The sequence below is a fragment of the Xylaria bambusicola genome, assembly GCF_022495145.1.
Source record: "Xylaria bambusicola strain CBS 139988 unplaced genomic scaffold F5B22scaffold_3, whole genome shotgun sequence".
Lineage (NCBI taxonomy): Eukaryota > Fungi > Ascomycota > Sordariomycetes > Xylariales > Xylariaceae > Xylaria > Xylaria bambusicola.
Window position 1 is genome coordinate 768,659 of NW_025953556.1, and position 20,785 is coordinate 789,443.

The window sequence follows — 20,785 nt, forward strand, 5'->3', positions numbered from 1 at the left end:
GGTACTGGGAATTAAAAGAACTGCATATCATGCTGGGATTAGTTGGTTTAATCTAACTAGCTTAACAGTAACTACCTACATACCTAGGTATCTTTGGGGGATACATATGGAGGAAATGTCTCGTTTAAGAGCTTAACAATTCGTTGTCTAGTGTACATATGAGTAGAGGTGTCTCTATACGGAGTACGTATGTGTACATAGTTAGGTAGTTACAGGTATGTACTACATCATACATGTAGTACAGATATCGAGCCAAGTACATGCATACATACATACCTATGTACCTATATATGTATGGATATATATACATATGTATGTAATGTACCTACTTCAGCATCTATCGAGATGTACTCCCTACATACCTAGGTAGTACATACATACCTACAATGTACATACATATGTAGTTTGTAGTAGTCTTCCTGGGGACGACATCATTAGGCAGTCACGCTGAATCATCCACGTGCAACCATGTAAAGAGCATCTGTCAAGTCTGTATTAGCCGGTTCGGGTTGCCTCGCTGGAGTTTGATTCGCCGGCAACCTGAATGCCATCGTCTTGGCACAAGGCTTGTTTGGGCATCATCGATGCGCCATCTGCCATCCACAGCCAGAGTTGGCATTGCATCGCTGGATCAGTATCGTCTATTGCTGGCCAATCGCGCCCGGAACTGCAATCTCCAGCATCAGTTCGAGAGGAAGTCGGGGTAGCCGGAAAGACCAGCACCGTATCACTTGCAGCCATAGTCTCCCCTAATTCACCAACATACCAAGAGAGGCTCGTCGGTAGTGTCACGATGCCTAACGTCGAAATAAAGAATAAAAATGGGCTAGGAAGATCACCTGATCAGAACCAACAGCGACAAGCTGGCTTCACAACAAGGGTCGGAATGCAAAGTTGTATTTCCGCGGCTGGCCCACATGCACCCAGACAAGCCTCCCTCCGTAACTGGTACCACGATCCGCGGCCACGCTGCTCAGGATGGGTAATTTTCGACCTCTACTCTTCTCTGGGGTTGCCTTGACGGCTATCTTGGGTTACACGGCCAGCCTCGAAGCACTACCCGAAAAGACTGAGAGCTGCCATCTTGGACTCCTTGTCCGCTGCCTGATTGGTCATATGGAGTAGTAGTCAAGGAACAGCCAAGTCCAGTGAGGGCACCACCGCCCTTCCAGTGGCCGAGAAGCCCACTGCGAACCACTGCCACATCATCCGTGTACAGAAACCCTGTAGGGGGCCATAGATAGCTGCGTGAGAGCAAGTGAGCAACCTAGTCGTGGAGTCCATCAGAGTGATCCCACCACTAAGAACGGAGCGTCCAGGTCCCGACCGACTGACAGTCTTGCGCAAATGGATAGTCCCAACCTTCTCTACACTGTCAAGTCCCTATAGGGGAGCCCGCTCGGTCTTGGATAACGGCGGCCCAGTCAGCTGGCATGGGTTCTATGAATGGTCACATCGTGGGAGGAGTTCAGCAATAATTAATGCTTCTGATTCGTTACCCTGCCCTCGGGACTGTTAATTCAAGTCTGGCAGAAACCTTAAGCCAACCTCATCCCCTCCTTTCTCTGATCGTATTCTATACCAATTCATTGTTCACCCGAAAACTGCTTGTTGTGTCGTGTTCTCAAGCTTCACCCCAATTCACTTCAGCTGTGCCTTTTGGTAGCATACTGGGCCAATGGATTCTGCTGATTGCGTGCATCACTTAAGGGGTCTGTTCCTTACGGCCCAGCGCGTATACCGCGGACTCGCTTACGAGAACACGCGCCATTAGCAATATACACTCCTCCGTACCGGAGGCCCGGACATATGAATCAAGCGACAAATGGGCAACAGCACAGTGTGATGCTCCTTGGATGTAACCAGTCGAAATTCCAAATTGCATTCTCGAATGTGGCCTATCTTCGGGGTTTCTTACCCACGCAGACATATCTTCAACCAAACCATTAGAAACATCGCAGCAATGGACACCATTCAGGAAAGACAGCACTCACAAAGGGAAGTATGGCTAGGAAGACGTAGCGACTGTCAGCCTAGTCCATATTCAAAACAGAATAGGATGCTGGGAGCAATGAGATTTATACCTTAAGCGCTGGGTTGGCAGCTTCCGCTCTCGCCTTTGCCACCAAAACGTGAAATTCAGTAATTGACATACTAAGGTCGCTGTTAATGTCACCCGTTATCTCAGCATTCAGTTGACGAGAGCTTACCTAAGATAGTGGGTGAAAGGGTATATCGCTTGGGACGACAACAACATTCGGATATTTTCCTGGTTTGCGGCTCCAATATCATACTCTCTTTGATCTGCAAGAGCCAATTTAGCCAATACCAAGGTTTGCCTTACGACTGCGTTCCTTACTATCCGACCAGGCACACATTGGCAGTGGGATCATGCGCTCATCTACGTCCGTGAAGCCAGCGTGTCTAAGCCAGCTTCCAAGCCGGCGAGGAGCCCTCGGGTTCTTGCACTGCTCCATCGCAAAGAGATAGGTCTGCGACCACTGCCGAAGAGCCGAGTCTACAAACAACGTATAAGCTCGATCCCATGGGTGCCACACGTTTGTGCGACACTTACTATCCGTTAGAGCACCATTATCTGACTGCGCATTAAAATCAATTTCAACCATTTGAACCCAGCCGCCCGGGCGAAGGCACCGGAGTATATCGCGGATATATTCGGTCCATCGCTCGCTGTTGATTCCGCCTGCTACCAGCCTGCTGTTGATGAGATCGAAATGGTTCGAAGGAAATTGAAGTCTGTTTTCTATGTCAGACCCTTTCATGTTTGGTTGGGTCAGACCTTACGACATATTGAGATCGTCGATGTCGAGGTATAGATTCTCTAAGCCTTCCTCGGGGTTGTGGTGGTGCGGCGTTATATCGATACCTCGGACCTAGTTCCCGATATCAGCGAACAAAGACCTAGTATAATTCAACTGCTTTGCTTTACAGCCTCGCCCGGTCTGTTGCTTTGATTGCCGTTTCCCTCCTCTTCTAATTTTGCATGCAGAGACACTGTGGTGTTTCCACAAGCAGTGTTGTTGCAGAGCCTTCCTCGCACAGCCGGAACCAAGTAGGCGGAAAGGTGTCGCCGGATTTGCCCGGAATTTGCACACAGAACAAATAACTACCCAAGACGAGAACGATATCAGCAACAAAATTTTTGATCTGCGCACCTCGCATCTAGAGTGCTCCCAGGCTACTTGGAGAGCCCACTTCGTAGAAGTCAGTATTGTACTCGATAAGGAAAGTTACGGTGTACGGTCTACCAGTGTCCCAGTATGAGGATGAACCTGCCAAGGTATCTGGATACGAGGAAGAGCAGCTCGGAGGAAAATCAAGAGAGTATTGATGACAAAGTGAGCACCTCACCTCTCCTGTCCCAAATCCGCAATCAAGGACGCGTCTCGGTGAGTCAAGAGGCGGGAAAATGAGTCTATTGTCGAACATCATAGTCAAGACGCCATGTTGGATCCGCAATCGAAGGGTTTCATCCTGAGTAACCCACACATTAGCATTGCACTCCACTCTCTATTACATTCTGGAGATGAGTAGGGCATGACGCACCTCGTCAACGGGAACGAAATAGGTGTTGTTGTCGATGGCATATCGCTGAAATGATCGGTTGTGAAGAACAAACGTTTCTTGGACCTCATCGCTAAGCTCCACGGTGTCGGCTTGACTGTCGACTTGTCAGCAGGTCAACAAGGGCCCCGGACTAAGGGCAATTACTCGGCCATGTTTTGAACAACCGTGTCTCTCTAGACAATGGTATGTGTGTCTCTTGCTGTCTTCTTCTCTTTTCAATATCGAGGCAATTTTTCCACTTGTTGCTTGCTTGCTAAGTGCGGTGGAGGTCGTCACTGTCGCACATAGAACCTCTTGAGAGCTTGACCGAAATCCCCTAATAGGCTTACCCGACCTAGATCTTAATTACCTCAGCCCATGAACCACCAGCATGGGTTCCCAAATTGATTCTACTATTCTGCTCTCCCCGAGCTGTAACTAGTATCCGCGAGTTGCAGGATTAATGTGCTACGGCCTTAGACTTATGTGGAGCTAATGGGTATTATGACCTGTTCGACAACCACTGCATGATAGTCACCCACACGCATCACCTCGGACCCCACGAGGTTATTAGTACCGCTGCCGATCGGGCACCGCATCTATTTTCACAGATTTCTGATTCCTTTATAATAAGACCTTAGCCTTGTTAACGTTGCTGCGAGTCAATCCATAGCATGCATAAGAACCCGCAACAAGATGCTGGGGGTATACCATCGCGCAGATTAACCTGGTTCCACTAGCTAGGAGAGGGAAAAGATGACATTGAGAGGCACCACGTCTCACTACAGGTTGCCCGCATTGACTGTACGCCTCTCTGGCGGTAGACAGGCCTGGTCGAAGCTACAGACACAGCATTTGACATTATTGGGTAGTAATGGCTTTGTTGTGTGGCCTGATAGGGTCCAGGGCCACTCGTAAAGGCCAGAGTAACGTCCATACTACCTAATAGAACTAGCATGGTCTACTTCTTTTCCCCTGTTTTCTAGACACACACATTCCTTGTTGCCCACTCGTCCCTCGCAGCTGCAGGTTGCGGTTCAACCGGCTAACGCGTACCCTTGACCAGATGACCAAGAGCGGAGGAAGTTCGAAGTTTGGGGAGGGTTTGTCGGTAAATGAGGCCAGGCCTTACGGGGAAACATAAGAGCTCTTGAGTGCCGAAGACAAACGCTGATCTCGACACTGTGAGCTATCATCCGCCAAATGACCCGAGTGGCGCACAACAGCGGTGCTCAAGGATCCCAAGCCAATGGATCAGCCGGGTAGCTAACGCCTTTCGTACATGGCATAGAATATTAATTCACTGCCCAGACACTTGGGTCCAGCGAGACGGGGTCAGTCAATGTACCGATGGGATTGTCTATGCTCCCACAACTGGTAACGCATGGGTATGTTGTTCCCTGTTGCGACGCTTGAACTTCCTGGCAACCTGGATACTCGAAAACGATTTGGCATAGCCATAGAAGAGCTAGGGAATGACATATGGACATAACGAGATGTGTGGTCTAACGCTATAGAGTTGTGATATACAACCTTCTTCCCGTCTTGCTAGCTGCTGGCTAGTCTCAAGTAGACATTTTCCCTAGGCCGCTTTGTGGGCCGCCGTGACGGTAAGTGAGGAGAGGGAGCACAACCGTTTAGCTGTTCATCTAACTCTGCTGTATCGGAGGGGAAGCTCGGGAGTTACAAGACACCGGATCAGCTTCCTCATAACGCTATCGATTATACATTACAAGGCGTCTAGGTAGTCCGACCGGGCATTATGTCGAGGGTGTATGCAAGAAGAGAGCAAAAAGGAACAGCCACCATGTTTCGTAACGGGTGCCCCCTTTGCGATTAGCGGACTGCCAGGTCATTGCTGCCTCATCTCACCGCTACACGCCCTTCAAAAAAGTTTCTTACCCATCAACCATCATGGGTCCAGCGAGTCGGTTTCATGCAGAGCCTAGGAATCTACATAGTAAACAAAAGCCTTTAGCTCAATCGCCTAACCCCCTGTCAACACCACCACAATAGGTACAGTAGTAGCCTCAGGGAGAAACAAGCTATCACTACTCCGTATAGTACCCGCATAGCACGGCATCATCGATACTTCCCTTCGTTGTTCCCCATCCCACGAGACCAGTGCGAATTGTCAAATAGAGCAGGCCGGCCATGGTGGAGTTTGCGCTTCGCCTAGACACGCCACGCGCGTGGAGAGGGCGGTATCAAGGGCTGCAGCACTTCGACAACGCAACTCACCTGTCTCTTGACCAAGAATCATATACTTTTACTACAGCGAATGATATTGTATGGAGCTTAAACTTTACACGCCATTGCAGTATCATCAGTATCATCTAGCATCATGAGGGCAAAGGTTCATGGAGCTCTTCAAACTCGTATATATAGGTGCATGAACCTAGTTATTAACATGTGCTCGCATGCTGGTGTTGCTAATGAGCGCTCCTGGTGTAAAGGAATCATACATAGCGTATCTGCCCGCAAATGTGAACGCCCCCAGGCTTGTTGGTCTACCCATAGAAGGTTAGAATCTCTATGGTCTCAACCCCTGTCTGGGAGGTCCGAAGAACGACTCCGCTTCGCCGCCTTTGACACAAGTAGGCCATGCTCAAGATGGTTAACCAGTTGGCTTTAGAGTCCCTTGACGCACGCAATTTTCCCTGCCGGGCCCCCACAAGATCAGACCGACGAGAAATTACCTGCCGGGAATGTCCCAAAGTGCTGGGAACTTGTGTGTCAGCCAAACAATCGGCTGCGGCCCGGTTAAGTAGTCATAGTAACAACAATGGACCACATAGTTAGAAGCTGCCGAAACAAGCGGGCCACAGACTACGGCGACGAGGCAGACGAAGTGGGATCGTACTGTACGACTTGCTCTACTCTCGCGAGCTCAATGCAAACACGTATATGTATATGCCGTCTAATGTACCAAACATAGGAACATGGCGATATGGGACGCGGATGGTATCGCGACATAGGTAGCTGGTATCAGCATGGCTCCCTAGACTAGCCTACAAGGAGACTCCTTCTCATCCTTCGACATGTCTTACTTTATTTTAGTGAGCATGCATTAGCGTGTACCAGAGCATCGGGTCAGACAGCTTGGTAGCTTTGTGGGCATGCGTACCCATACCCAAGTTAATGCTGCTGACTCGCAACGTTTGCCAGGAACAGGAACGATATCAGCTCCTTCGGTGTCGAGCGTGTGTTTGTTTGCTGTGCCCCTATGGACAAACGTCAGCACGGGGTTACCGCAGCCGGCTGGGGATTGCCTCAGATGTCTGATCCCGAAGAAAGTGTCCAACAGTCACGGAATGCGCCGCGTCCTTCTGGCCTGTCAACACTTGGCACATCCTCGTTCACGTGGACTAGGCACCGCTGCAGCAGCCAGTGTGAAACGATAATACGAAATACAATGGGAATGGGGTGATTCGCGCTCCTGTTGTAGTCTACTCAGTACTGTAAGGTGACACGATGAGTCCAAGCAGCGTTTGCCCACCGCATACTGTATGCTACAGTACGTTTGCTACTCGAGGGATGACGAGCGATTGATTACGGTCATATTGCTACTGCGCTACATACCACAGCGGATCCCACAGCTCCGCGCCGCCTAGCAATTTGATTAGTAGGTTAAGCCCGAGAATCCCGAGCATGTCTGGCACTCAGGCCCAGTCGAATCATTTAGCCCACTTTGGCTGAATTAACCCGAGTGTCTGGCTCCCCCTCGAAACGCCTTGGTTTCACTGGATCCACGAACCTGGCGCAAGGAATCGCCAGCGTTTGGGCGATGAGCGGGATTCGTCCCGGCCCAGCTGCTGCAAGCCACCTTCCAATGCACTGTACCCCCTTGAGGGGTACGGCAGGAAACGCGTAGTGTACATACTTATACATATCTACCCACGGCTTATAGGCATACCACGCCGGTTTTTCTCTCGTTGTCTAGTCTTTGTCGCACAGGCACGTCGATACTAGGTACTACGAGGGCTTACCAACGATGAGAGCGAAGATCAGGAGCAAACGTGGCCGGCATAGCGGAAGCTATCCGACATCTTACCTCAGCTTGAATATTGAGGCCTTAGTAGTTCACATAGAGCTACACAGTAGTTAAGGTTTGGCAAAGCACTTGACCGGTGTGACCGAGACCGTTCGCTCCAGTTTGTCCCAGCTAGAGCGCGCCGCTGTCAAACAGGCGGCCCACGGCGCAGCGAGGGCGACAGCATGTGTTACACCCAACATACATATGCACATCCAAAAGCCACTGCAACCACAAACCTGGCCCCGTATCGGTTCTGACGTGTCATCCTACGAAAAGTGTTCCAAGCGTCATCTACCACGGTGCCGCTACCGATCGCCCAATACCGTGGCTCTGGAATGGATTCAAGCGGCAAGCTTGTGGCGCGACGCAGTAGCACAGCAGTCTCCGGCGAATAGTGTGCCTCACTTGTCAATAAGCAAACTTTCCAGCAGCCGTAGCGAAGCTGCCATTCGCTTCCTATTCATCTTCGAATTCAAGGGAGGCCTATATCTTACATCAGCACGGGAAGCACGCTCCAATGGGGTATGGGTGGCGTGTTATGAATGGCCTCAGTTCCGCCTCCAAGTAACGGGATCAGGTCCCTCTCGCAGGGTGATTTGACTCACCCGTAAGCAAATAGATGCCCCTGGCATTGCAATGCTGTGTGCCATATGAGATCGCCATAGTAGTCATGGCCACTACCGAGAACATGGGATGATGGAGCGCCACGGCAACCCAACACCGCGCCATAGGCGGCATACTCTCAAGTGACTTGGAGTTTTGCTGTAAAGGATGCGTTGAAGACTACTTACATAAAGTGCACACCCGAGGACATATCGCTAACCGACACTGATGAAGGCAACTCGAACCCTAAGCATTAACTATCCCAACGGTGTAGTCTGGCCGAAAGAAGGGGTTGGATAAGTGAGCACCAGTCGCTGTTCCAGCCTCCACCTGAATCACCACAGTCATCATGGCCAGTGGGTCAGCCAGTCTTGCTAGGGGTATATTCCAATGTAATTGTTGCTTTCCAACCCCGCCGCCTCCCTGAGAATTCGATACGTGAATGCCTGCCCTTGGCTTCCATCGTTTGCAACACGCAGCTCTAGTCGGATTTTACGTGGTAACATTGCGACGTTGCCGCGCAGCTGGATACTCAGTTACTGTACCCGGTAGGATGTACGAAGTAGCGTAGGGACAGACAATACGCATGTTATGTGTAATGCTTTCTTCTCTGCACGACTCCTGCACGAGCATAGGCATCTACCTACCGACCAACCCTACCTACTACTACCTACATGCTGCAGTAGTAGCATCTATGCCTAAAATCTGTAGGTGCACGGTATTTATGCATGGGCTACTGTACATGCATCTGCTCTACTGCTCTGTCGGGATACCGAGGAGAGAGAATGAGGCGGGGAACAAGAAGTCCCAGACGGGGTCCCGTACAAGTCTCCATATCACGAACCTATCCAGTGTGAGACATGCGGGCAGGAACGCAGCTAGACATAAAGAAACAGACAGACGGAGGGACCAGAGGGGACGCACACGCGCATGCACTGTAGACATTTGCAAAGTTAGATGTGTAGCGTTGCATCCAAGATATGCATGTCTTAGACAGATTGAAGAATGCTTGATAACATTCACACCCGGCAAAGCTAACTAACCCAGCCAGCCAGCCAACCAATCACCACCGGTTCGCCAACCCCGTCTGATGCAACATGAACTCACGCTCTCCTGCTCTTCATCCACAAAAAGAAACTCCTGAGTACTATGTAGAGACAGACAAGCATGAGGGGATTGACGTTCAACATTCCCTACCTAACCTAGCAACCTGCCTAGCCAGATAGCTCGGTTAGACAGATAGTGTACGAAAATCAAGAGAACAAGCATCTCGACCTGCGGCTGGCGGGACGAACTAGGCAAAAGAGGGGGTGAGGGGGTTGAGGAAGAGGGGAGAACCAGGAAAAGAGAGAGAGAGTTGCGGGTCGGCCCGTTTTATGTCTGCTTGTCTATCTATCTACCTATCTCTGTCTAGCCTGTCCGTCCGTCTGTCAATCTGGACTGGTCTAATTCCGGCCTGGGTCTTGTTTTGGCGGCAAGGTGAATGAATGATTCATCCATGGCTAAATGAACATAGGACTAACCTACATATAACCTCCCTAGCGTACACTATCCAAAATAGGACATAGGTGCATATTTACACGTCCATATCCCAATACCACATGGCATTATATGACCTTTTCTTGCTCTCAACCCAGTCCTACTACTACCATTTTTCTATACGGCTGGCACAGTTTCGTATTCCTCCCTCTTCCAGTCCTTCTGTGTAACCCCCTCTTTCCGCCAAGACTTGATCTTTCTCCTCTGTGGACTTTTTATAATACGCTACCTACACTTTAATATCGCTTTCGTGAGCACATCGGAATACGCCGAATATAGTGAGTGGGTAGGGAAGATAGTTAGTGTGATGTAGAAGGGAAAAAAAAAAAAAAACCTCAGTGCCGGAACTTTTGCAATACGCGCTAACCAGCCCGAGCCCTTTTGTTCTTCTTCTTGTTGTTTTTATTTCTCAACTTGCATGCGGTGCTAGCGTGCTCTCGGGGAGAGCTCGGGTAACGTGGAAGTGAGGCGTATATTATAAGGGTATGAAGCATAATACCTACGATTACTATACATGTATTATGTACTGTATGTACTATAGGTAGTACCTACCACTAGCTATAACAAAATTGGGAAAAGAAAAAAGAAAATGAAAGGGAATAATGGTATCCGAGATCAATGAAGTAAGGGCGACACGATTTCTGCACGATGTCTTAGAAGTACTCACTCGCCAAACGAGGTAGATTGGTATGTCAGGCTATCGTAATCGAGGATTTCTTGGCTCGCGTAGACGAACTCAACCTGCCCTCCTAAACTAGTAAGTAGTCAGGTCCAACTTGGCCCAGCTCCAGTTACAGCTCTCGTTGTATGAACAGAGAGGCCCAACTCTCGGACCTCTAAGTATTCTCAAACCTCGACGTCTTTGTAAGTATCTACTTACGGTAGTATAAGCGCGAATCATGATGACTTGCCTATACCAGGGGTTGTTCCTCCGGAACTATTATCCGTCTTAAGCTCTTTTGAGCTGATATCTCATCTTACTAACCATTTGACTAATCTCATACATATATGTTAGCTTAGATAACATTCTACACGTGTAAAACCAGAGCGCCTAAGCTCTGTGTCTTTCCTTACTATACTTACGAAAACCCTTCCTTTGTAACTGAGACCACGTACGTACTCATGACCTCATTCCCCGATAGACCGGTACTGAGGAGGCTATTCGGCCGAGACAGTCAAGCAGGGAACCGTGCAGATAATTTCAGTGTGCATGTTATTCCCAAATCTATATTATATGTAAGAACAGTACTGCTCTGGTAACCTCAATGCTATTATTAGATCGCCCTAAACACATAGTATAAACTAGATTGAGACTACCTGCTAACCGGTGAGCCAGCGTAATTAGTAAGGCAAGTTAAAAAAGTACTGGTAGGATTCGAGTTTCACTCTTCACATATAGAATATGTACCTGTAAGACTAACCACTGGACTAATTATCATTTTCTGCCTGTACTGCAAAAAGAAATACTGTGTGGACGGTATACTTGTCTCATGTTCCTTTTGCAAATTAGGCAGGCCCAATAGCTAGGTACGCTAACAGGGATATGGACATGATGGATTTTGATCGCTAGATTCATTACTCTCTTTCTGATAAGTGACAGGTAATATATCATAATATCTGCCCTGCGCATGGCTGCGCCCCGAAGCCCGGGGATAACCTTGTTCTATTTTCTTTGTCTCTGTCCCCTTACCCACCCAATGTTCCACCACCACCGAAAGAACGGCTCCGATTTACGGGCGGGCTCGTTCAGGGATGTCATATTACACGAGGAGCAAAGATTTGCCTAATTCACCACCTAGAAAGATAGGAAGAGGTGGAATACTATACAAGTGATTTGGCTTATCAAAGGTCTCGTTGTAAAGTGCAGTATGTTCATTGGGTGGTATTACAGACCATATATTAACCCGAAATTCGCCAACAACTAGTATTGTACAAGAAGAGGTAGAACAAGTTTTCTCTTTCCTCTAGCAAGACCACAAGGAAAACCCTTCAATGCATAAACCACATCTATGTATGACCTGCTTGAAAGAATCCTAAAGAAGTAAGCGGCTGGCTCCTCTATTGCTCTTGTTGTGTGTACATATTCACCGATGCAATGCCCAGTGTAAGTGTATCTATTGACCCCTTGCGCCGTCGCCCAAAGCAAAAACCAAAAAAGTGCGATCTCGTGTCGTAACGACTGAAAACCGTAGCATTAGAATCATGCCCAAAAACAGTAGTCTAACACCAACTAAAAACTGGATTCCTAGCTTTGACCGCCTCTAGCCGCTCGACTATAACTTTACGCCTGTGGCCATCCATACCTTCGGCAGCTGCATACCCGAGATCACCTTCTGCATCATCTTCGGCAGCTTGCTCGACGTTATTTGGAGGGCCATACATCTGTTGCGCAATGGTGTTGCTATGTCTACGCGCTCCTGTGAAGGGACGATGCCGATATTTGTAATTCGAGTTTGCCACAATCTCGGACCTTGCGGGGCCTTGGTAGCTCGGTCTCTGCCCAGAAGCCGAGCCATTCTCTTCTGACTCTGGTGATTGCGCCCTCGGACTTGTGGCTAGATCGAACCGACCATGGTGTGGAAGGGGGGCAGAAAGGCCGAGCAAGTCTTCACTGCGCCTAATAGGTTGGGAAGACGAGTTAGCTGCACCAATATCCATTTCTTCATGTATGACATCGCGGCGACCCATATCGGCCTTCCGGCGCACCTCGGAAGAAGTCATCCGCATCGGCACGGCCACAGGAACGTCGACCAGGTCATCCCATACGCAGACCCTTGCTCGGCGAGTGAGCTCTAGTGGCCCGTGATCTGGCGTTTTCAGTGTCTCAACAACGTTCCAAGCCTGCCCTTTCATGACAGCCATTTGCCGAGAAAACATTTTTTCCTGAAAGTCGGGGTCAATCTGGAAGACTTTTCGTAGTTCATGCGACGTTTGGCTCCACCATGTTGTAGATGTTAATAGAGGGAGAAAATGATCCCGGGTCTTCTGTGAGAATGGTCGCCCAATGAGATCAACAGGCAAGAAAAGCCAGCCAAAAGGAAAACTATCAGTCGGGTTAGTATGATTCACTTTATGATCAGCGTAATGGAAGGGAATCATACCTTCGCCAAGCGTCTGGATGCTTCCATGGCCACGACAACGAGTTATCAATGGCCCCAATAGACATTTTGGGGGTTCGTGCATTCGTAGAATCACCTGCGTTCATGGGCTTTTGTACCCTGTAGGGACGCGATTGTGAATTAGCTGACTGCGTTCGTTGCGTTAAGTCAACTGGCCTGGCCGCTGGTTCACGCTCTTCCTCGTTTGAGAGATCCATGCTAAGCTGCGGTGGTTCCGAAACTATCGTGGCTTCTTGAGTATCCCAATCTACCTTCACCATCCAATTGTCCAAGCCCCGATCTGTATTTCGCATTATGTAGTCTAATATGACCAGTTTCTCAAGTTCCTCTCTGAACGATTGCTTTAAGGTCTCTGTCCACATGAAATTATCTGGCCCCAGGGGCCGCTGCTCGCGAGCGCTGTGCTCCTCGTCGCTTTCGTACTCATCATAAGGCGCTTGGCTGGATGGTCGACAGTTTGCAGTCCATCTCTTCCGCCTATTCCGATGTGTATCATTGGAGCGAAGACCAGACCAGTACTGGTCGGGCCATGGGTGTTCCCTCAGAAAAATGTTGGCATCTTTGAAGCCTTTCAGGAAGACCTGAAAGCTACCCGGTTTGGCGGGGAAGGGCTTCCTTTTTCTATAAAAGCTCCGCCGATCCCAGTACGGGTAGTGGAAAGACTTGGATGATAGCCAGACCACGTCCGTGTACGGGACCATGTGGGTACGAAGTTGGCAATCTAATGTGTACGCTGCTGCCTCACTGACGTAGGAAAGGTTGGGAATAAGACTGCCGATGAGTTAATATGAGATCTGAATATCCCGTAGATTCATGAGGTAACCTACCAAGATCTCCCAAAGAAACAAGGGAACAGGTTCCGATGAATCCACTTATTCCACTTGGGATTTCCGGCTGCGTAAGGCTCCTCATCCTTTGGCTTAAAAACACCCACGATCTTACCGTCCGTGTTCCGCGCGAAGTAACTACCAGAGCTCCCCTGGGTGATCATGCTAGGATGCATGCCCTGATTGATAGCAGTCCTGACGCTGTTGACTACCTGGTCGAACTCCACCTTGGACATAGCTGGCGCAGGCATCATGGCAAGTGTCTCAGGAGTGGCGGGCCGAACGCCGGCGGGAGGCTGGAAAACAGTGTAATGTATGTCGGGACGCTCCTCCTCGCCGAGTTGTTTTCCCTTTGCCCTTTTGAATTTGGATGCAATTTCGTCGGCCCATCGCTCCAGCCGTGCGTTTATAGCTTTTAGATCAACACCCGAGTTACTCCTATGCCGTCTCGGAAGATTCTTTTGTTGAGCCAAAGGTTTGGGAGAGGTCATGCCAGAGTGCGGTCTTGGCTGAGTGTTGGACGTGAAGCGAGGGGCAGATTGGGGTTGGAGGGAGGCAGAGCTCTGGGCCAGGAACTCGTCATCGTCGTCGGACTCGTCGCTGAAGCGGTCGGCCTGGGCTAGGCGTTCATAGCCTGTGGTGGCAGGCCGGCTTCGTGGCATTGTAGCAGCTGGGCGGGCGTATAATTCGACAAAATTGGACAAAAGGCGATAGTGGGAAAAAAAGATTGGGCAATAATCGTAGGAGGGATTATGTCATGCTGGCAAGAGAGCGTCGATCTTGTCAGTGAATAACGGCGAAAGGGGCTACTACCGGTGGGTAGCCACGCTTCCTCGCCTTTTCTTTAGACAGATGGGTAGTCAGGAGATAGCAGTTTGGCTTTAAAGAATGACGATGAATGAGAGGTTCAGCAGCAAAGCGAGATCCTTGGCTGATGTTTACATAAGTTGAAAATAACGATGTGAAACTAGATGTGATGGTGATCTTGGTTATGGTATGTCGATATCTTAGGTATGAGGTAATCTAACCTAAGAGGTACTACAGTGTGGCACAGTACGGAACATACAGTACCGGTAGTATACCGGTAGTACCTAGATAATTGCCTGCTGAGGTTAGGTACCTACAGTAGGTACATACACTCTTACAGCACCTACGGTACCTTCAGAGTTACTTAAGTGCACGCGTTTGTGCTACTTACACGTACAGTAGATAGGTACATATGTATATATACTTTAATAGTTTCCCGATTGTTTAGGCTGCTTGGTATGTTCTGGTACGTAAAGGATGGCGTAAACACTTTACCAGGTGCGGCTAAACCATTTCTTAGGTAGAAGGTTAGGCATCGTGAAGGTACTCGAGACCTATACGTGTAGGTAGAGTCGGCTCAGCTCCCCGCCGGTTGTCATTGGTACTACTACCTAGTCTAGGTAGTAGTGTTTCCCCAGCCCTGTCCCAGTTAGCCCCGGCTTCTATCTACTTACTAAATTTATCTGGATATATGAATCCAGTTCGTCTAATCTTCAACTCAATGTAGCGGTCGTCAGTATTATACAATTCATTGGACGGTAGGGGTAATGTAGGAGCAGACAGACAGACAGACAGACAGCTTAAGATGAACCATAATTATTCAGTAGAAACAGATAAGGTAGACACAGACACAGGCTCTGGCACCGGCGTTGGTTAGGTATTTGCATTATAGGTAGGTATGGAACGCGAAGTAGCTATCCAAAGTCGTCGACAGGCCTAATTGCCAGGAGCTATGATAAAGTTCATGGAGGAAATCTCTCTCTCTCTCTCTCTCTCTTCTTCTTCTTCTTCTTCTTCTTCGCAATGCACCCACAGACTAAGTGGGCAAATACCTTGTCCATTACAAGTAGGGAAACCGGATATTGACCGCACGGATAGGTTAGGTTATCGCATACAGTCGGAACTCGTAGCTTGGCGACGTCCTTTCGAGCAGGTTCGCGGCATCGTCAAACGATATTCTGTATACCGAACTTCAACCACGTGTACATGATACAGAGCAAAGCTGAATCTGCTGTTGTCACGCGATCTCGTACATCAATGCCCGCCGTTTCCCAGATGGAATGGGCTTAACGTCGTGCAGAACCACAGCAGAACCAGATTGAAACCATGCAGCCCCAACGTGCGCCGCGGTCTTGGCACGACCACACCCTCCAATTCTCAGCTCTCTATCATTCGACGCAATTAATCACATACAAACATACATGTACACAGCTTCACCATACCAGAAAGCCTACCCCAAGCCAAGACGGGGAGAGAGGGGGGAGGGGGGAACCAGGGCGAGCTAGCGGAAGGAAGCCTGGCTCCAACATCAGCCATCATCCTGCACTATACGTTGGAATGTAGATTGCTTGAATCATTGACTCTCCTATAAAACTCTCCGCACCCCTACAGAGTTTCGCCCCGTCGGCAAACAGAGTTCACCTACGTCAACTAGTCCGCGAGCAACACACCTGACCTGGCCAATCGCATATGGGCCCCCTACGACGAGAGGTCATCGATCCCGGGGCCCCCTCATGCTACGAGCTGGCCCCGACCGCCTAGAGATCATCAGAAGAGTGTCGATCACTGCCTGTGGTTCTTGACATTTGGGAGAACCGTCCGGGACAACCACCACTCGATTGCGAATCTAAGGGCGAAGCTGTTCCCCCAATGAAGGATTGCTTTGAACCCCTTCTCTATCCAGCTCTTTAAAGGAGGAATCCTTCTCCCTTTAGTCTCACTCTCCCGTGCAAAATAAGCTCTATTGCATTCCAAACTTACTTCGTACCAACGCTTTATTCTGGGAAAGGTAGATTTCACAGAGCTAGACGGGGAGACTTAAATGGTGGTGGCTTCCCACTATGTGCCGCTGATCTGTCTGTCGTCGTCACAGACATACGTCCTAAAGACCTACCTGCCCTGCTTGATTGTCCATGGGATTACGGAGCCATATATGGCCGTTACCTAAGAACCATTCGAAATAGCTCTCTATCATCTTCTCGTCTTTCAACAACTCGTGGCTAAACCAGTCATCTAGCCACGCCCGATTCAAGAATGGCGGTCCCTCCCGGAGTGGTGACAGAGGCTCTCCTCGACATAACCATAACCTCGCTGTCGCCAGAACCCGAGTTCCAGCGCGGCCGCAAGCGGCGCCGGGATTTCTTCGATGTGAATCCGCGCACGACGATCCCCTCAACGGAGTCGGCGACCTTCCGTGGGCGCTGCCGCTACCGCAGCAGCTCACGATACCTAGACATGTCGTCACGGCCGACCTCACAACACCGGCACGGGGCTGTTCTCACTGTAGGCGCCACCAACGCTCGCGAGCGGAACGCCTCAGCATCTCCTTCGCCCTCGCGCCGCAAGATGATCCGCCTCACAGAGCTGGCCGGGCACCGCCGTCCGCGGAGTATGTCGCCCTCGCGGTCTCGCTCTCCGTGTGCGAGTCTCAGATCGGGTGCGGCGTTGCTCCCAGCGCCCCAGCAGCGCAGACGACACAGGACGCAGAGTAGGAGCCGTGTTCATAGGGCCCTACCGGTGGGGCTCGAGATGATGTCGTGCAGTGAAGACGGTAGGGTCACTACGGCTGTGGAAACCGTCGTGCTCCCCGTCACGACATACGGGTTGGCGATGCCGGTGGGCGAAGTACGCGCGGAAAGCGACGAGCGTCGTGAATAACGGCGTTAGTGGGCTCGCTTGAGCGGCAAGCAAAACATATCTTAAAGCTCTCTCTTTCGGACTGGACACAATTGAAAGTAATGCTGAAACAAGGTTTGTAAAGTCTGCTTGGAAGTGAAAAGGGATCTACGATATACCAGATTTCCATTTACGCCGTCCAGTATAGGAAGTACTAGAGTAGCGGCTACGCTGGGCCCGTGTGAGAACATGGCATAGGTGTTTGACAGTCATGTCGAAAAGCATATGATACTGGGTCAAGGGCAACAGGTTGGAATTGTGTTAGTTTAATGTACAATATTCACTTTGTATTAGGCTATTGTCAGAGGGCGCTGAGTAAAGAGAATTTTCGATGCAGGCATGGTTATTTGATCAAGACAGTTAAGAAGTTCACTTCTTACTAATATATTGACAGGAACTTTGTGCCCGACCCTTGATGTCTCATGATGGCCTTATCTCTGTGTATATACCATATCCTGATCGATTCTATCCATCCTTTCTAGTTCTGGCAACCCACCAGCCCACCGTCGATAAAGTTCTGCTTCGTCCTTCTTATGGTGCGATGTATTTGGCGGATGATGTCTTTGGCAAAACCGTATTCCCTTGTCAGATTAAAGCACAGTTGCTGGCAACCCCATAATGATGATTAGGGCAACGCAAAGAATCGGCAGAGCGACATTGTCAGGCGCAATACCGGGAGCATCGCGAATCTTAAGCCCTGCCACAGTACCGGCGGTGAGGTTGCGGCCAGCCTCGACAACAGCAATAGCACTCGAGTTTCCGCACTCCTGATTGAGTGCCACATTGAACATGAGATCCATTAGCTTTGGGGCTTCGGCGTCGAGGATAGCCGCTGCGGGGAAGGTGCCCAGCGACGATGATCGTAGAAATGCAGCACGGAGCGTAGAGTTTGTCGCAATATTTGACAGATTGGCGATTCGACTGTAGTCTGCACAGGACACGGGTAGGCTAGCAGGGATCGCAGGCGTCTCAGCTGGGCTTTGTCGTGGAGCAATAGCAGTTCTCACACGGACTGCTGCTGCACTAGCAAACGAGACATGGAAGAGCGAGAGTGAGAGGAGAAGAACCAGCGAGGCAATCGGGTTGAAGGACGCTTTACGGGCCATTGTGACGGTCACGTTCCGTGTCGTCGTTTATTTTGCTAATTCCTAATTCTCTTTGCTCCTTTGCCTTCCTCTCGGTCTGGGCCTAATGTTCCAAGGAAGTAACGGCACGAGGAAATGAACGGAGTCGGTATTATAAGGGGGGAAATGTGGCCGGCCACGGTAAATAATATAAAGAAGCAAATGATAGAATGTAAAAAAGAATGCACCAGCGAAGGGCGAAAGGAAATGACAGACTGAGCTGGTGACCAAGGGCAAAGTAGAAGAGAAGGGGAAGAAGACCAGAACCAGCAAGTAGGTAAGGAAGATAGAATCAAGAGAAGAGCTTACTTAACCCACACGGCATCGTTCATCCTATGTGCTCACCTACCTGCCAGAAGACGGAGAGCGAGGTTTCCAGAGTAAGGGCTCAGTTGAGGCTCATGTTTCGGATGCCTGGCTACTACGCCTGATCCGTGTTCCGAGCAGTGATGTATAGCTGCGATACCACATTTGGTGTTGTTCTGAAGCAGCGATCAGACAAGCTGCGGACCCCCTGGTTGCATGCCTCAGACCACCTACCCCTGTCTAGCCGCCCGCACCCAAGTTCGCGCTTCGCGATGCCCATGCTGTTTGAGAAACCGCCTCCTGGTTTTTTGCTTTCATAAAGGTAGATGAGAGAACTATTGAAATAGAGACTGCCGTCGCTCGACGAAGGATTCCAGCACTCTTGTCTCAGGTGCCCGTGTACCTATTAAAATAAGATTGTTTCCAACTAGGTAGCGAACAACAGGTCGGTCACGTGACTATGGCCCTTCCCTGATAAGATCCAATATTATCAGCAGTCCTCTACTTCATATGCTACTCTACCTAGTAGGACTGCCTTGGAGCTATAGCACTCTGCATGCAGCTCTGTACAGCTGCATTTGCAGTTTCTGAGTAGGAGATGAGCCAAGGTCCTTGACATGAAAAAGATGGATTTTGTCGTAAGCTTGGGCTTGTATTCGCCGCCTAAGGGTCATTCTCTTTCAGGGCAACGGCAAGGATTTGAGGGGTTTTGTTTCGGGAACACTCGGGGAACGAGATGCTCAAGCAGTCCAGACAAAAGGCGCAGACTTGACATGTGACGCCTGTTTTCCCGGCATCAAACATTTTCTGACAGAGCGAACTACCTATTGGGTGTATCGGATGCATTCTGTGTGTATGGAGTCTCCATAAACATGCCTACCTACTGTACTGTACGTTAGTACGTGGTGGTAAGAAAATTTGTAAGAATATTGGTAGGAGATATGACGGATAGAAAGCCTCTCGTCAAGCAGGGGTGTTGACTAGATATGAACCCCCCAACCTGAACGGTGAAGTGCAGAAAGATTAACAGCTAAGATGCCTGAGTGCCTGTATGTATTATGTATCAGTGAGTAGCATCTTTTCTACAGGCCCGGCATCTTCACCACAGCACAAAGAGCGTCAAGGCCACACCAGGAAATACTAATATCGGCACGTACATGGCATAGTTTAGTTAATACTGGTAGCAGGAAGAAAGATGGAGTGCATGAGCTCTCTGCCTGGATCTGCGGGGCACGTGGCCTTGCACTGGCCATATCAAGTAAGAGAGCTGAGGATATGCGCAGGTCAGCAGACCAGCAAAGATACCCACAAAGATGCCCATCGAAGAGCAGAAACGAGGTAGCAGCTATGAGTAGGTACTGCTTGGCAGAGGACCTAGAAACATACATTGTATATAGGCAGATATGTACTTAGATGAGTCGAGGAGGTAGAAGCAAGCTTTCGGTGCAGCTCTCCCTCCCTAAGCTGTGTAAGGGCTCTCAAGGCAAGGGAAGGGAAGCTGTACGCACCTATTATGATCCCTGGGTACATATATAACACATAGTACTATGTACACACTCTGTACCACCTCTGCTTAATGCTCAGCAACATGCAACGACTCCTACCGAGTACTATCTAGGTTGGCTGGTACAAACCTACATACACTTCAATATGGAAACATCTTCCAAGTTTAAAGTCCCGGAGTTGTATCTTTCCTAGCATGTACTCTCAGCACTGCACGCTAGCCTCTCTTGTGTGGGTGTGCATCTCCTGGGTCTGCCTGGTACATACGAATACCGTAGCGTACTGCCCTGGTCTCTGGTCCCCTCCTGGGCGCATCTTGCGGCAACGGGGGGGCTCGGGGGGCTGCGGGCGGGTCATCAAAACCGGGATCCTGTCGGCAAGCCTATCAACGCCGCCGATATGCGATATGGGGAACCATGGCGATGATGATAGTGTGCGTGTGTGTGTGCTGTATGCGCG

General features: G+C 49.7%; 5 protein-coding genes across 5 annotated transcripts; 1 reads left to right on the plus strand and 4 right to left on the minus strand.

The window, feature by feature from the left end:
• Positions 1-2,078: 2,078 nt before the first annotated feature.
• Positions 2,079-3,740, minus strand: F5B22DRAFT_642080 (S-adenosyl-L-methionine-dependent methyltransferase; the record flags this gene model as incomplete). The annotated part of the gene is made up of 9 exons (XM_047978072.1): positions 2,079-2,154; positions 2,211-2,304; positions 2,360-2,518; positions 2,576-2,757; positions 2,806-2,894; positions 3,177-3,215; positions 3,373-3,495; positions 3,568-3,682; positions 3,733-3,740. The coding sequence occupies 9 exons, from the start codon at positions 3,738-3,740 to the stop codon at positions 2,079-2,081; spliced, it is 885 nt and encodes a 294-aa protein (XP_047835285.1).
• A 7,717-nt stretch (positions 3,741-11,457) lies between these two features.
• On the minus strand, positions 11,458-14,675 carry F5B22DRAFT_588360 (phosphatidylinositol 3 and 4-kinase-domain-containing protein). The gene is made up of 3 exons (XM_047973664.1): positions 13,692-14,675; positions 12,847-13,635; positions 11,458-12,788 (listed from the first exon to the last, which is right to left on the minus strand). The coding sequence occupies exons 1-3, from the start codon at positions 14,351-14,353 to the stop codon at positions 11,966-11,968; spliced, it is 2,274 nt and encodes a 757-aa protein (XP_047835286.1). The 5' UTR covers positions 14,354-14,675; the 3' UTR covers positions 11,458-11,965.
• A 1,513-nt stretch (positions 14,676-16,188) lies between these two features.
• F5B22DRAFT_260631 (uncharacterized protein) lies at positions 16,189-17,396 on the plus strand. Its single transcript, XM_047970091.1, has 2 exons — positions 16,189-16,506; positions 16,591-17,396. Exon 2 carries the CDS (start codon positions 16,752-16,754, stop codon positions 17,373-17,375), a length of 624 nt encoding a protein of 207 aa, XP_047835287.1. The 5' UTR covers positions 16,189-16,506; positions 16,591-16,751; the 3' UTR covers positions 17,376-17,396.
• A 388-nt stretch (positions 17,397-17,784) lies between these two features.
• On the minus strand, positions 17,785-18,733 carry F5B22DRAFT_260624 (uncharacterized protein). The gene has a single exon (XM_047970089.1). It carries the CDS (start codon positions 18,497-18,499, stop codon positions 17,984-17,986), a length of 516 nt encoding a protein of 171 aa, XP_047835288.1. The 5' UTR covers positions 18,500-18,733; the 3' UTR covers positions 17,785-17,983.
• A 1,054-nt stretch (positions 18,734-19,787) lies between these two features.
• F5B22DRAFT_260627 (uncharacterized protein) lies at positions 19,788-20,367 on the minus strand. Its single transcript, XM_047970090.1, has one exon. The coding sequence runs from the start codon at positions 20,209-20,211 to the stop codon at positions 19,906-19,908; it is 306 nt and encodes a 101-aa protein (XP_047835289.1). The 5' UTR covers positions 20,212-20,367; the 3' UTR covers positions 19,788-19,905.
• Between the last annotated feature and the right edge of the window lie 418 nt (positions 20,368-20,785).

Coding starts and splice junctions, on each gene's coding strand:
- F5B22DRAFT_588360 (XM_047973664.1), bottom strand. CDS start 14,353: ATGCCACGAAGCCGGCCTGCCACCACAGGCTATGAACGCCTAGCCCAG. Junction 13,636..13,691: donor TGTTTCTTTGGGAGATCTTG/GTAGGTTACCTC, acceptor ACTCATCGGCAG/TCTTATTCCCAACCTTTCCT. Junction 12,789..12,846: donor CATCCAGACGCTTGGCGAAG/GTATGATTCCCT, acceptor CCCGACTGATAG/TTTTCCTTTTGGCTGGCTTT.
- F5B22DRAFT_260631 (XM_047970091.1), top strand. CDS start 16,752: ATGGCGGTCCCTCCCGGAGTGGTGACAGAGGCTCTCCTCGACATAACC.
- F5B22DRAFT_260624 (XM_047970089.1), bottom strand. CDS start 18,499: ATGGCCCGTAAAGCGTCCTTCAACCCGATTGCCTCGCTGGTTCTTCTC.
- F5B22DRAFT_260627 (XM_047970090.1), bottom strand. CDS start 20,211: ATGTATGTTTCTAGGTCCTCTGCCAAGCAGTACCTACTCATAGCTGCT.